This window comes from Lygodium microphyllum, chromosome 4 (assembly GCF_053477565.2).
Source record: "Lygodium microphyllum isolate KBCC chromosome 4, Lygodium_microphyllum_v1.1.10, whole genome shotgun sequence".
Lineage (NCBI taxonomy): Eukaryota > Viridiplantae > Streptophyta > Polypodiopsida > Schizaeales > Lygodiaceae > Lygodium > Lygodium microphyllum.
The window spans coordinates 180558323-180572998 of NC_141138.1; the positions used below are offsets into that span (position 1 = coordinate 180558323).

Genomic DNA, 14676 nt, shown 5'->3' on the forward strand with positions numbered 1-14676 from the left:
AAGGAAACACCCGTAGCTCTACTCTTCACGGGAGAAAAGGACGGGTCGACGTGTTAGATACTATGCCGAATGGAATCGTATTGGTGCAGGGCACGGGCGCATTATGCATATGATTGCCTTAGGGGACGGTATAAAGGTTGGAATAAATTCAGTGTCAGAGGATGCTGAATAAGGCAGTTTGGAGGTCACTTTGTGGAAGGGCTTTTTGGGAGCGCTTCTGGGTGTTGTGAATAACCTGCTATATAAGGAGAGGCAAGTTAGCCTGTGATGACTAAGATCGATCGATCGAACGAACGAACGAGAGAGAGAGAGAGAGAGAGAGAGAGACAGACAGACAGAGACAGAGAGGATGGCGCAGCTCAAGCGGCCGACGTCTGACTTGCAACCCGCCGCCCAACGGGAACCCGCAGCTACTGGAATTAAAGCTAGAGCTGGTGGAATTAGACCGTCGGTGCCTGTGGCGTTGTTCCAAGGCTACAACGCCGTGCGCGGGCAGGGGATGAACACGGCTGTGAAGGGCAAGTGGGAGCTCGTCGGGGGCACCAGCTTCGTCAAGTGCGACATCTGCTTCAGCAGCGCCAAGCTCGTCCAGTCCCTCAACATTGACCAGTCGCTGTCGGTGGGCTACTCGCCCCTGGGCAGCATCTCCGAGAAGCTCCAGTTCGCCCGGAGCATCAGCACCACCTCCACGACCACCTTCATCGTCGTATACGCGCGCCACACCAAAGGTCAGGAGGTGGTCACCAACGTTGAGGGCCTCCAGGACGGCATTAAGCCGCCCGCTAGCAAGACCGAGCTGGCGCAGTTCGTGCAGTTATTCGGGGACAGTTATCTCTCCAGCCGCACCACCGGCGGCGAATACTACGCCGTCTACTCCTACTACGCCGACTCGTTGGAGCAGCAGTCGCAGCTCAACGCAGATATCCAAGCGGCAGGCATCTTCTCCGGGGTCAGCGTGGACGCGTCCTTGCAGGTCAGTTAGTATATAAGGGGCAAAATCGATTTAAGGAGCTAGCTCTCTCTCTCTCTCCCGTGACTAATCGTTGGCGTGCTGTGCCCTCGCCGGCGCTGTGACTCGTCACTACTTATTCAAAGTGCCTTAGTAGCCGTATGCAATGTATTGGTAGTAGTAGTATATTTCGGCCACTAGCGCATGTTATTGGGCTGGCCAATAGTAATCAATTGCTGGATTCTCATGCACATCCGGATTCTCATTTGCATGCTCCAAGAACTCTAATTCTCACAGCTCGAACATACAACCGATTCCTTAACGTTCCTGATGCCTTCGCATTAACTTGATTGATCGTTGCAATATGCATGCAGGTAAAGATCAGTTCTCTGAATTCATCCAAGAATCGGCGCATCTCTTTCCAGCAGTACATGTCCGGCATAGCCAATCCTTCATTTCCCACTTCGGATAAGATCACAGAGTTCGCTTGCCAGTTCCCCAGCCTGGAGCTCACATCTCCCACCATCATCCAGTGGGCAGCAACCGGCTACGAACAGGTCCCCGGCGTAGGGACCGTGTTCAACACCATTGCAGCGAATCGCGGGCTGTTGGCCAGCTCTGAAGCGTCTGCCACCTTGAGCAAGCTGAGGGCGCTGCAGGGAAGCATTGACTCTATCAAGAAGTTGTACAATCATTATGGATGGTATCGGCAAGACACGAAGCTTGATAACGTAAAGGCTCAAGCCGATCGCGACGAGAGCACGGTGACTTCCTTGAAGACTTCGTATCTTGAAGATCCCACAAAGCCGCTGCCAGCTGGTCCACTCAAGCTTCCTTCCATTGACAACGGGATCCCATCCTTGCAGTATGAGGTTAGGGTAGTTCCACTCGTAGATGGTGCGATCCCGGGCCCTACTAAATTCGACGACGTGCTGGATGTCAAGGACTACTTTCAGCAGCGCAAGAGGATCTCATCCGTGCAGCTACGCGCAGGTCAGTGCGCCCATCAAAAACATTCAGAATCAAGGAATTACGTGTGTCTGCCGTTTTGATCATTAAAATAATGTTGTGAACGTCATTCAGAATCTTCTTTTCTAGATATGTTTTCTTGGGGTTTTTGCATTTCTTTTTATATGAAACCTCCGTTTGTTTGAACAATGGCATAGGTCCTCGCCTAGTGAGCTGCCTGGTGGTTACCTACTCTGGTGAGAACATCCAGCCCCAGACTGTCAACCACGGTACTCATGACCACGACCCTGATAGCCAACTCACCTCCGTCCTGCAACTCTTGACCGGTCGCTTTATTGATCAAGTTGAAGGCTTGTCAGGCTTGGTTCGTGACATGGCTCCACATCCAGTTGTCATTCGGCTTGGCATACATCCTGATAAAGGTTTTGGAATTAATGGTGGTGGTGGTCCTCGTGGCCGTCATTTCTTATGGAATCGGAGAGACTCATTTATCTTGGGCTTCAGAGGTAGCCATGGTTGGTATATTGATGACCTCCAACTTGTTTGCGCATCATTTTCCCCTGCGAGCTGGTCCTCCTACTAGTGAGCACCTCCATACGTCACATATAGTTGCATTTAGTCTCTAAATAATACTAGCTGAAGTTTGATCCAAGTACATTCCTTCTTAAATGGAGAAAGGAAAAGAAAAAGAGGGGAATTATCATAGAACCAAAAAGAGGAAAAGCTTACAAGAAAAATCTACAAAACCTACAAAAAAACATATAGCTACATGTCGTCAAGTACAATTAAATGCAAAAAGTGACCAAGTATGATCTACAAAGGCAAAGCAAAAAGAGGGCAACTATATTACAAGTAGAATTGGTAGAAATCTAAAGAAACATAGCTACATCTCATCAAGAATCATTACATATTATTATATTCAAGACTAGCATATGATTTGGTATTTTTCCACTATATCTTTAGGAAGAGCATGGGGAATAAAGATCTCAAACCTAGGCTATGGCCTCACATGAAGAGAAAGTTGCTCTCATAACCTTTTTCATCTATTATGCACACACAAGTGTAATTAGGTATAGATGGCTTTACACATATTGCAAAGTCCACTCAAAATAATCACATCTACCTAATTAATATAGAAATGCAAAGCACAATAAAGCATATCCAGTATGCCTATTGTAGAAGCACTTGCCCTATTACATGAATTTACATAATATATAGAAAGACTTTTTAGCAATTACTTGCACTAGCTCTCTCTCTCTCTCTCTCTCTCTCTCTCTCTCTCTCTCTCTCTCTCTCTCTCTCTCTCTCTCTCTCTCTCTCTCTCTCTCTCTCTCTCTCCCCCCCTTTGTGTGTCTCTTGAGGTGCTCATGGGTCAAACTCTTTTTGGTTATAGTGTTAAATTTATGTTTTGTCTCTTGAGATGCTGATGAGTAAAATCCTTTCTAGTTATAGTGTTAAATTCACATTTTGAGATAGAGAAAGAGAGAGGGGGTGTGTGTGTGTGTGGGGAGGGGGGGGGGGGGGGTATGTATGTGTGCCACTATAAAGAAAATGGCATTTTGACAAGTAAATAGACACATTTAATGGACTAAGAATAAAAACTTACGGGTATGTCCGTAGTCACTGTTTTTCACATGCCAACAAATCCATGTTTAATTTGCATGCAAGTAAGCACATAATATACATGCTTATAAAATGCTTCCTTTTACAATTTTCTCGTACATATAAACAAGACTATAGATGCAACTAACCTTGCCGAGGAGTTTCTTGTTGTCATCACCAACTCCCTATTTCTTTTCTTAAGTTACAATTTCAAAGTTCACCCTAATATTGTATTGTATTTGCTCTAGAATCAAGCCCTTCTCATTAAATTGCATCATATATCTAGCTTGTTATGACAATGCTTATAAGCACTCTCATGGCTAGTAGAAAGTTAACTCATAATATTAAATGGTAAAATGGATTAGCCTTATGGATGTATAACGAGTAGGATACATGGGGATTAGGGGTTAGATACCTAGTCACATTGACTAGGGTGCAAAAGGTATAAGAGACCCAGTTTAGGGCATCCACATATAATCAAGAATTGACTCTTCAACTTCTCTTTTAGCTTCCATGGCTTTCTTCCTCTTCTCCCTTCTTTCATGTCTTTCTCTCTCCTGTCCTAGTCTTTCTCTCTCTTCTTCTTCCTCTCTTTCTCTCTCTTTATCTCATTCTCCTCTCTCCTCCCAACCTCATTCATTACAAGTGCTATTAGAGCTTTAGGCTTTGGTCCTTTTCCCCTTTTCTTTTTCTCTATCTAGCTTTCTTTTCAAATCTAAAAACCCTAATTACTTAGGCAACATGTATAAGTACAATGAGGACTGTAGTTATTAGTGATAACTTTCTTAAAGACAAGCAAGAGCTATGCCTAAATCCTCTGACATATTTGCAGGTAAAATGGTTAATTTAGTAGGTTGTCACTCTTTTCTATGCAACTTTTACAGGTTCCAAGACAAAGTTGGAGGCTCAAGAGTTAGAGGAGAACAACCTCAATTACTTTTTTCCCAGCCCTTCCCTCTCTCTTCCTTTTCACAACTACCATGGTTGCCTTGCCCAAGAACTCTCAAGATCTTCACCCCCACTTCTCTAGAACATCCAAGACAACCCGAGGTGGATTCTAAGCATCACCAGCTTGCCAGTGAGCAGTGTGATTTGAGCTCATTAGCTTATGTGTGGCTTCCACACAACCCCCTCCCCTACATTTTTCGATGCAATTCACGCAACTTGATCTGTTCCTCTCCTTTCTCTCATCAATTGTGATCAACCTCTCCCTTGAATTCCTTAGTCTTGGAGCAACCAATTGATTGGGACTCTTGATCAAGATCTTGGGTTCTCTCCTCCAACTTTTAAGCTCCCACAAGCTAAAAACCCTAGTGCACAACAATGAAGTATTTTGGGTGGCCATTAAAGCTTAGTTTAAGCTCTCAAATTCTCCAAAACCTCTTCAATCTCAATCCTCAGGAGCCCCTTCAACCATTCTTGGACACATTCACCTGGATTGAAGACATGGAGCTCAATGTGTAAAGATCTCTCATGGACAACCATGAAAGCTTCTTGGACACATTCACCTGGATTGAAGACATGGAGCTCAACGTGTAAAAATCTCTCATGGGCAACCATGAAAGCTTCACTTGAGGCTTTCAATTCTCAACGAGCAAGCTAGGGATCAAGCACCAGAGCCCCCCTCCATCAGTCCAAGCACCAAACTCTTGAAGATTGCACCCATTAGAGTGCCAACGTAGCCGGTAGGGAACTTTTCCCACCTCCCAATGATTTGGAGCCCAATACTTGTATGTAGGGCTAGATACACTCCTTGATCACACCACTCTTGATGAGATACCCCCCCTGACATGATGCACTTTCATTGATCAAGCCACCCCTATATGGCACTTGACATGTATGCATTCAATAGAAGATGCATGACACTAAGGCCTTCATTTGCAATCATAGTAGAGAAAAATAATACCTAAATTTACTTTGAATCATACTCAATATGCTATGAATGTTGATAACTATGATGCTTAGGCCCCTCAGTCCATGAGTCACTCATAGATTACATGTTTGAATCAAGACAAGTAGTGTTTTAGTTGCAGATATTCACGGATAGTCACAAAAATCTTATTGTAATAAATTTTGTCTTACATCTAGGAGTGAACCCTATTGCTCATCTCAAAGAGAACATCTTACCCTTTAATTTGAATAAAAAATATCACCAATCAAAGCTATGGTCTAAAAGATATGGCCATTTTTGTTCACTGAGGTCACTATATGGACCTGCTGCTCTAGGATAGGTACAAAGGTTCAATGTAGAATTCTATGATGATTTTTTTTCACAAAGCTTCATAGCTCAACTTGAAGAGGGATTTTTTCCCTTTGACATAAATAAATAATTGCTCAATCATAGTTTCTTACTACAAGTTACTCCCATTTTACGGACAGTGGGTCCCATGGTTATTAGGGGAAACATAGATTTAATGCACAACATGGCATGTATGGAGAGTATGGTATATATGGAAAGCATAGTATAAATGGATAGCAAGGCAATCATGGATAGCAAGACTCCAATGAGCTCCGTGAGAAGATCATTCTTACAAAGTACAATGGGCAATCACCATCCCCATCAAACTTGGAAGAATGGGCCTCCAAACTAGAGAGATTTCAATATTTCCCCATGTAACATTGATGGTCAAAAAATTCTCTTTGCCTCTCTATATCTAGAGGGGTTCTCCCACACACGGTGGCATTACATCGGCTGCCGTGAAAATTGTGAGTTCATTGATTGGAAAGACTTTAGGATGCATATGATTCAAGTCTTTGTATCCCTAATGGAAAAAGAGGGGTTGGCAAGACAATGGTATCAGCTTGACCAACATAATCTCATAGTGCGAGAGTATACAAATTAGTTCATGAACTTGACCATACATATTGATAGCATTAGTGATGATGCAAAATTGCAGAAGTACATCTATGGGTTATAGTCTAGCTTGCCGGCTGATGTGATGGCTCAAAAGCCTTCCATGTTATTCGATGCAATTGAATTGGCTAAAAGATATGCAAGGAAGTACTGTAAAAATTCAAATTTTTCACCAAGGTTTTGGACAACTCCATATTCCATTGAGATCATGCCTTTGTAGGGGTGCTTTTAGAAGCAAATCCATGCCTAATAGTAGCCCTAAAATACCTACTTATACCCCCTTTCATACCAAAAGAAAATAGGGTACTTTTTGGATAACACTTGGCTCTAATAATGAGGGTAAATATGCTGAAAATGGGTCTTGAACTCCATCAACCCTCAATGGTCCAAGTGGTAAAAAATTCATCTCCCTAGATATTGTGAAGGAGTGGAAAGAAAAGGACTTATGTTTTAAATATGGTGATAAGTACACTATAGATCATGCCCAATTTACTTTAACTCCTAAGCAGAGGAGATGGGTGGAAACTTTGCAAAATTATGATTTTGACATCTCCACACTAGGGACAATGACAATATAGTGGCCGATTCACTATCACAGATATAGACATGTAGAGTGTCTTCCATTTTAGAGTTGCACAGTGATTAGATTGAGGAGCATCATGAGTCCTATTTGCTGAATGAGGACTTTAATCACATATTTCAAAATTTATAGCATGGGGTAAAGGATGAAAACTCCCAATCTCAAGTCAAAAATGTCCTTATCTAGTCACATGGCAAGATTATCATCCCTCACACTTCTCTCTTCATACAGAAGTTCATGAAAGAGATGCCATTACCGATCATTTGGATGTTTTTAAGACATACAATCAGCTTAGGAATTTTCAATGTTCTAGGTCATTAATTACTTTTATAATCTATTAGTGTTTGACTTGCAAACACCTCATCTTAGATCAACTTGATTGCAAAGTGAATAACCAACTCATGTTAGGGTTTCTTTGTTAATCTCATAAGAACAAAACTTGCATTAATAAGATCTTAACTTATCGAGATATAGAATATCTTACTTGCTAATCTATCTTTTAAAAAGTAGGATGAGCAAAGGAATTTAGAGACCTTAAATGATTTCACTTATTCTAGGGTTTTGGTTAAGATCCTTTTCGAAGAATCCTCTCTAGGCCTTAGTGTCTCTACAAGAAGATTTAATAGATCCTTTCCATCAATCCTTAAGCAATGATTGTATAAATATGTCATTTCTAATTCTATTCTATCTAGATTAGATTGTTTACTAATAATCCTTCAGCTAAGAAAAAAGGATAGCATGCTCAGACCCGCCGATCTCTTGTAGCCCCTAATTAACCTTGGGAATGACACAAGGTGCAAAGAAGTCTTAAGGAGCATAAGAAGAGTGCTAGATGGAAAAAGAAAACCAAGAAGCAAGAAAATTTTTAAAATCAAGAACATGGCACACAAGAGATAAAACACATTCCAGTCCTTTGTAAAAGGGCACTAGGCTCCCTCTTGTGCAACTTGTAAATGAAAAGATGCATATAAAGGAGCCATAAGAATAGGAAATAATAGGAAAAGAGTGAAAAGAGGACCAATACGAAATGACTAGTCATGGAAATGGATTGGGTATCCAAGGGGATAATGGCATGTATAAAAGCCAAAAAGTTAATGGTTAAGTTCATTATTGGTGTGTGTGCAAACAAGCTCTCCTCTTGTTATTGTGCTTGCTTCCTGCTTGTGCATGAGAGAGGGAGAGAGAGTGTGTGAGAGAGGGGGAGTATGAGCATGTGAGAATGAGAGACCTAGAGAAGCTCTTCTTCTCTCTCCTAATCTTCTCCTTTTTCTCTTCTCTTTTTTCATGCATACGGCTATGGAGGTTGGAGCTAGGAGCATGGAGATGGAGCTTGCTTGTGAGCTAGCACCTTGAATCATGGAGCCATTAAAGGATTCGAGGAAGGGGACTACAATGATCAGATTCAATGGTAAGCTCACTATATTCTTGTGTGAGAGCGAGCCTCGGGGAAGTTACAATATGTATATACTCTACATCACGTGCGTTCAAGGCCTATTTATAAATATCCTTATCTGTGAATTTTTCTTGAATAAAACATAACCATTTTCTATTCAATATGTAAATAACCCCTTTATATTACACCCTTCTGTATGTAAAAAATGTATAAAAATGGTATTTTAAAAAAACCTTATCTTGAATTCATGTGATGCACACATATATTCATCAATAACTTACCCGAGGAGTGAGCTCCGCTATGTGAGAGGTAGCCATTGCCACTCACTTGAAATGCTTGACTTGATAAGTGGTCCATAGGGTCTCGACGGTTGCTAATGATAGAGATGAAATTTCAATTTTATTGCTGGGACCAACACATTCAGTCTTGAGTACTTGTGAACTCCAAATCGAGTGATGGAGCAAGAGTTTGTCTCTAAAATGGCGCTCGGTGTAGGTAAAGCGAGGGAGTCAAAAGGTATTCGATCTCCCTTGCCATATAGTTTAGGATTTGAAAGATTTAGAAATGTTAGTTAGATCAGCAGTATTGTTTTTTTCATTAGTAGGATGCATTAAGGTTGAGAAAATAAGGAAAAAGAAAGAAAGGATAAGTTTATGTAACAACCAAGAAGTAGGGAAGAAAAGAAAATAGATTTTGAATATCTTAGAAGGAAAATAGAGAGTAAGGGAAGAAAGAGAGAGCATTAAAAGAAGAGAAAGAAGGGGAAGAGCTCATTTTAGCATGTGAGAGATTGAGAGAGATAGCGGTAGGTCAGGAGAGAGTAGTAGGTAAAGAGAGCAACAACAGCAAAAATCTATCATATCGTCACTCTTGGTGATTCTAGGTATGCTCAGAACCTTCCTTGTTGATTAAAGAATAAAGACAAGTTCATCGTTGGGTGCACTTGTGATTTATTGAGTCATTTGTCATCATCTTTCGTTGTTTGGTGTATTTTCTTGCCACTCGAATGGTGCCCCAATCCTCAAATGGTCATGCCCCCTCGAACGCCTGAATCACTTTTTTTCTCTTGAACAACTGATCTTGCCTTGAAATTGGACAGTTCTACTTGGACAACCAAGTCTATCCACTCGGACACCTAAAAGTCCCCTCAAATAGCTCTCACTTGGATGACCTCAAACGGCCCAATTGTTTACTCGGATACAACCACTCTGACTCAAATGGGCATCCCTATCTAAGTCAGGACCCTGCTACTCAAACAGACCAAATCGACCACTTGTACAATTGATTTTGGGACTCATATGGACAAAAACCTATAATCCAAACGTCCCAATTTGTAGATAACCTGACTCAGAACACATTTTGAGGGACCATCTAGACCCCCCCAAACATGCCAAAGGTTTTGAGCTAATTATGGGGTGACCCTAACTAGATCCTAGACTTGCAAGTGTGACCATAGAGTTGACCAACACCATAATTTATCCCAACAAGCCCAAAATTGACCAAATGAGCCGATCACTTGCAGTTTACTTCCCAATAGAGACACTATTTGACTGCTTGGATGGACCACCCATCAGGACCCCATAGAGGATCAAAATTGGCTGCCAAGTGTGATCGCAACTCACATAAAAGAGGTGCACATGTACGGAATTGATTGGCAAGGTGTGTGTGTGAATGATTTCATTGAAGATAGCACATTGCATTGTCGGCACTTAGATGCATAAAAAAAGTTGAAAGCTTGATTGTGCACAGCTCACCTTGCTAAGTGATTTAATTAACAGAAGGAACACACTTAAGGGGAATTAAGCTCAGAAACAAACCCACTAGTAGGAGGACTTACAAAACCCCTAGAGGACCACAAAAAAAAACCAAGAAACCCAACACTGAGAAGTGAAACCACCTATTAATTGAGTGAAGAAATGAATGAACCACAATTAGAGATGCATCCTTAGCTGACCTAATCACCCTCATTGACACTTGGTCGTTCAAGAGATTGCCAACATGGCAACTACTAGAATATGAACACAAGCAACCAATACCTTGAATAATTGGAGATTTTTCAATTGACAACAACTCATATCACAATACGATCATCAAATGAAAATAGTGCACCACAAATGATTCTCAGATAAAATCATAGCCAATCTTGAGGAGGATAGGAGGCTAGGAAGAGTTGCCATGTAACACATAGCCAGCTACAACTAGAAGCAACATGCTCACAGGCTACGCCAAGAGATAGAGCTCAACAAGGTCCAACAAGTCCTTGAGTGATCTTCTCGTAAAGTGACTCTTAGATAACACTACTAAAGCCCCAAGAGAGACACCAAGGAAAAGGGGATTCTACTGCAAGAAAATCTATCTTGTCACATCAACAAGCTTTTATTTCATTCTTTCAATGAGTAAAACAAAGAAAACAGCAATTCTTCACGCATCATCATAGTAGATATCTCCCACGAATTTGATATTAAAATGAACCATAATCTTCAACATCTTCATAGAATCCATGAATAGAACAAAGAATATAAAAGATAACACCATTTTTGTATGGAAATCAATCACATAGTATTCATCTTCAAGGTCTTCATAGTTTTATTTCTCAATCTCTCATAGAAAGATACACCGTTTTGATAAAATTGGCTATCTCTGGCTCTCTCTCTCAATAATACATCATCTCCTCACTACAATACTCAATAATGACTCTTAATAATCCTTCTTAGGTCATGGATACACCTCCCAAGAGGTGTGTCTATGTCAAAGAGGCACCAGAGCCACTACAATGTCTCTTCATATCTCACTTTTGTCTCTATCACTTCAGTCTTCTCTTTAGTCTTCAACAGTTGCTTCTTCTATTTGTTTTAGCTCTTTTGAACTTAGATTCATCCTTTTCAAAAGTTAGAAAACTTTTCCAAAGTCACACATACATTCTATAGAACACTTATAGAAGATCTACAGAACAGAACAGAATAGGAACAGATCAGAGACAGAACAGAGACAGAGGCTCTACATAAGGTTTACAAAGGGTTATAGAAGGTCATCAGAGAACATCAAATCCTCATAACTCATACTAAAACCATTCCAAACTATTCAATAAGCTTTCAAAAGATTTAAATCTTCATCAACATCAATCCATGCTTCATATAGAAGAAAATTAGAACAAAACAGAGGCTATACAGAAGGTATCAGAATCAATTAGAACCTCAATAGAACCTATTAGAACATCACAAAGCTTTGTATTTCTACTAAAAATCATCATGAAATTCCAAAATATAATAAATATCATCCAAAAAGTTCTCAAACACTTCCATTAACAACCATACATCACTCTAAATCCATAAAAAATCAACCATTCAGACCTCAAAAATAACAAAAAATAGTAAAAAATTCAACCTTTTTTCACTCTCAACATATCCCCACACTTAGAAAGGAAGTGTCCTCGCGACCTAAGGAAAATAAGAATATAAGTTCAGTAAAGAGCTCAATTCGATCTTATGTAGTATCTTCAACAATCACTCAATCACGACTCCAACTTATCACCTATATCTCTAGAAAAGAATACTACTAAAGGAAAACTTCGTTATTCATTAACACATCTGATAAAAAATAAAAATTCATAACAAATTTGTAAAGGATATAAGAGGTTCTTTTCCATCGTAGGCTTTCCATCCACCATCAATAGTTGAAAAGAGAGCTCTCAAACAAATTATTCAACCAGTACGAACTCATCACATACAAATTATTACAACACAAACACAAACACAACCATCTGAATGGCACCTCTAAAAGATGTCTCATTAAGAAGCATAGAAGATACATCCAAGGGTATCAATGAAGATGATCCCTCTTAAAAGCTTGATGATTACAAAAGCGATTCAGGGATAAAGACTCATCTACAAAAGATTTTGGAGGATTTTGAAAGAATTGAAGGCAGCACATCCATTCTATCAAAACAAAATATCTGCTAGGTAGACAAAGGGCATGAAAATATAGAACATCCAGTTGTTGGGAATCAATATTCACATTGACATTCATACAAAGCTTTGGAATGGCCTTTTGATCGTTATGGGAATGCCTATGCATATATGCTAAGTACCAAGCAAAATCGGTTGTCAATCTCATTGAAGGATCTAGAGATTGTGAATATTGTTGAGAAAAATGGAGGTAATTTTGGTATGCTTGACTAGCAGTTGTCTAGTCCCCTGGAATTAATGGTCAATTAATATGTGGTCCCGTGAGAGAATCAGTTGAGCTCCATCCTCTTCTTCTCGGAATCTGTTGATCAAATCCTTCGTATCCACTAACCAACTGAGGGGGTTGAGAAATAGAAGTGGCAGGAGATGGAAGTGGAATAAGTAAAAGAGGATGAAGAGATGGGTAGGCAAAATCATAAAATGAGGAATAAGCTAAAGGAGTGGCTGAAAATTTAAGCGAACCAGTTAGGAAAGGTGTCAATTGATAAGTAGGAAAAGTAGAAGGTATATGGATAGATGGAGAAGGGCATGACAAAGAAGGGGAAAAGACGCGATCTTTAATGAAAGAACAATAGGTAAAGATTGGAATTTGAGAAAAACCCTGAGGTTGAAAAAGGAGAGGTAAGATAGCTACTGAGTTGGATTGATAAAGGAAAAAATAGGCATCATAGCGATGGGCCATTTGTTGATAGTACAATAAGCTAGGAACAGAGGGACCTAAAATAGATCGTTGATGGTAGGCATCAAAGAAGGATGAATCAAAAGGATGGTTCTTGGAAAGATAAGCTAGGAGATCCACCCTCAGCTGGTTAGTGCTCTGCACATAAATAGAAGCTGTATTCTGGCATTGGTTCAAGACTACAGAATCAATCATTGAATGCCATAAAGTGTCAGGGCAAGTAGCCACTTTAGAAGAATAGCACTGAAACATGTCATCTATCCTCAACTCCAAATGGTTCACATACAAGGCAGCTTGTAAGACCACATCCCCAACATACCAAGCCAGATCTACATCATCTAAAATTAACAGATCACCTCGTAGATACATATAAGACAACAATATGGTATCCGTTGTCATAGAATCTTCAAAGACCATACGGATAACTTCTGTCAACAAATCAGAGCAGCTGATAGTGGACAAAAAAGGAATGGTCGAGAGGAACATACTCGTGAAAGTGCTCAAATGTAGACCATAATAAATCCATCTTGGATTGCAATATTTTCACTTTATCTTGAAACAATGAACATAATGTTGCCTGTCTCTAGAGAACTACCAAGTCCTACTGAGATATAGAAGGAATCATAGAAACACTGGGACTTGGAGGAATGGACCGTGACTGCGCCAGTTGGTCCTTCAACTGTTTAATCTGAAAAGCTTGGGATTCCAATGTATTGTGAGCAGTGTGCAAAGCTGATAGTTTCGTATCTAGAAGAGTCTTAAACTCTTGAGCTTCTTTAGACATTTTCTCTTTCTCTTTTGAAACTCTAGTGACCTCTAACTCAGCCTGTGCTAACTGAATTTTCAAAGAAGATATTGCTTCTCTCTGGGTCTCAATCATTTATGTCTGCTGCTCCATCTACTTAAGTAGATCAGAAAGAGTGTCTTTAGTAGAGGCTAACTTTGTGGTTGCCTTATGCATCTGGACTTTGGATTGCATCAATTCTTCATAGAAAGAAGCATATAACTGTTGAACACAAGCAATCACTGAGAGTTCAATAGAACTCTAGATGTCGTTAAAAAGGAAAGGAATGGCATCCCCTGACACTAAATTGTTCAGCGAAGGAACTGATATTTCCAAACAACCCTCTCGATGTGCCCTGAATAAGTTGTTGCATGTGAGGTAGGTAGGGAGGTCACTTCCAGAGGTAGTAGAAACTGTTACAGAAGGAATGATTGGTGGAACTTTCTCTACTACACGCTTCAAGCGCTTCCGCTAAATGACCAATGGAGGAGGGGAATCAAGATCCTCTTATGTCAATGGGTTCTGAATCTTCTGAAGGTGGAGGGGGAGGTACTAGATCAGATGGAGGAGGGGATAGCATACCCTTCATAAGGCCTGAATTTGTCAAGAAAGCATATAAATATGAACCATATATAGGTTACATTGGTAGCATTCCCTCTAGTCACTTTGAAAAAATGTTGGTCCACCTTCATAAGAAGGTAAGTACTCCAGTCAATGGCAACCCCTTTTAACACCATCCTGGAAGCTTTGAAGAGCTCCTTTGACAAATAGTGAGGTGGTGTCTTGGCAGGCATGAGCCTATCTTGGAGAAATTGGCAAACTAGCTTCCAGAGAGGATCAATGATCATTAAGAAAGACACTCCTGAAGTGTTAATCACCTTCTTGACATTGAGGACCTCTT

The 14676-nt window shown here is 40.4% G+C and overlaps 1 protein-coding gene across 1 annotated transcript; it reads left to right on the top strand.

Annotated features, from left to right (window-relative positions):
- The first annotated feature begins 248 nt into the window (after nucleotides 1-248).
- Nucleotides 249-3152, top strand: LOC148037971 (uncharacterized). The gene is made up of 3 exons (XM_087677004.1): nucleotides 249-973; nucleotides 1324-1942; nucleotides 2116-3152. The coding sequence occupies exons 1-3, from the start codon at nucleotides 350-352 to the stop codon at nucleotides 2499-2501; spliced, it is 1629 nt and encodes a 542-aa protein (XP_087533130.1). The 5' UTR covers nucleotides 249-349; the 3' UTR covers nucleotides 2502-3152.
- Nucleotides 3153-14676: the final 11524 nt, after the last annotated feature.

What these genes read in the sequence shown, in the direction of transcription:
- LOC148037971 (XM_087677004.1), top strand. Translation starts at nt 350, where the DNA reads ATGGCGCAGCTCAAGCGGCCGACGTCTGACTTGCAACCCGCCGCCCAA. An exon ending in GCGTGGACGCGTCCTTGCAG is followed by an intron (nt 974 to 1,323) that starts GTCAGTTAGTAT and finishes ATATGCATGCAG; the next exon opens with GTAAAGATCAGTTCTCTGAA. An exon ending in ATCCGTGCAGCTACGCGCAG is followed by an intron (nt 1,943 to 2,115) that starts GTCAGTGCGCCC and finishes ACAATGGCATAG; the next exon opens with GTCCTCGCCTAGTGAGCTGC.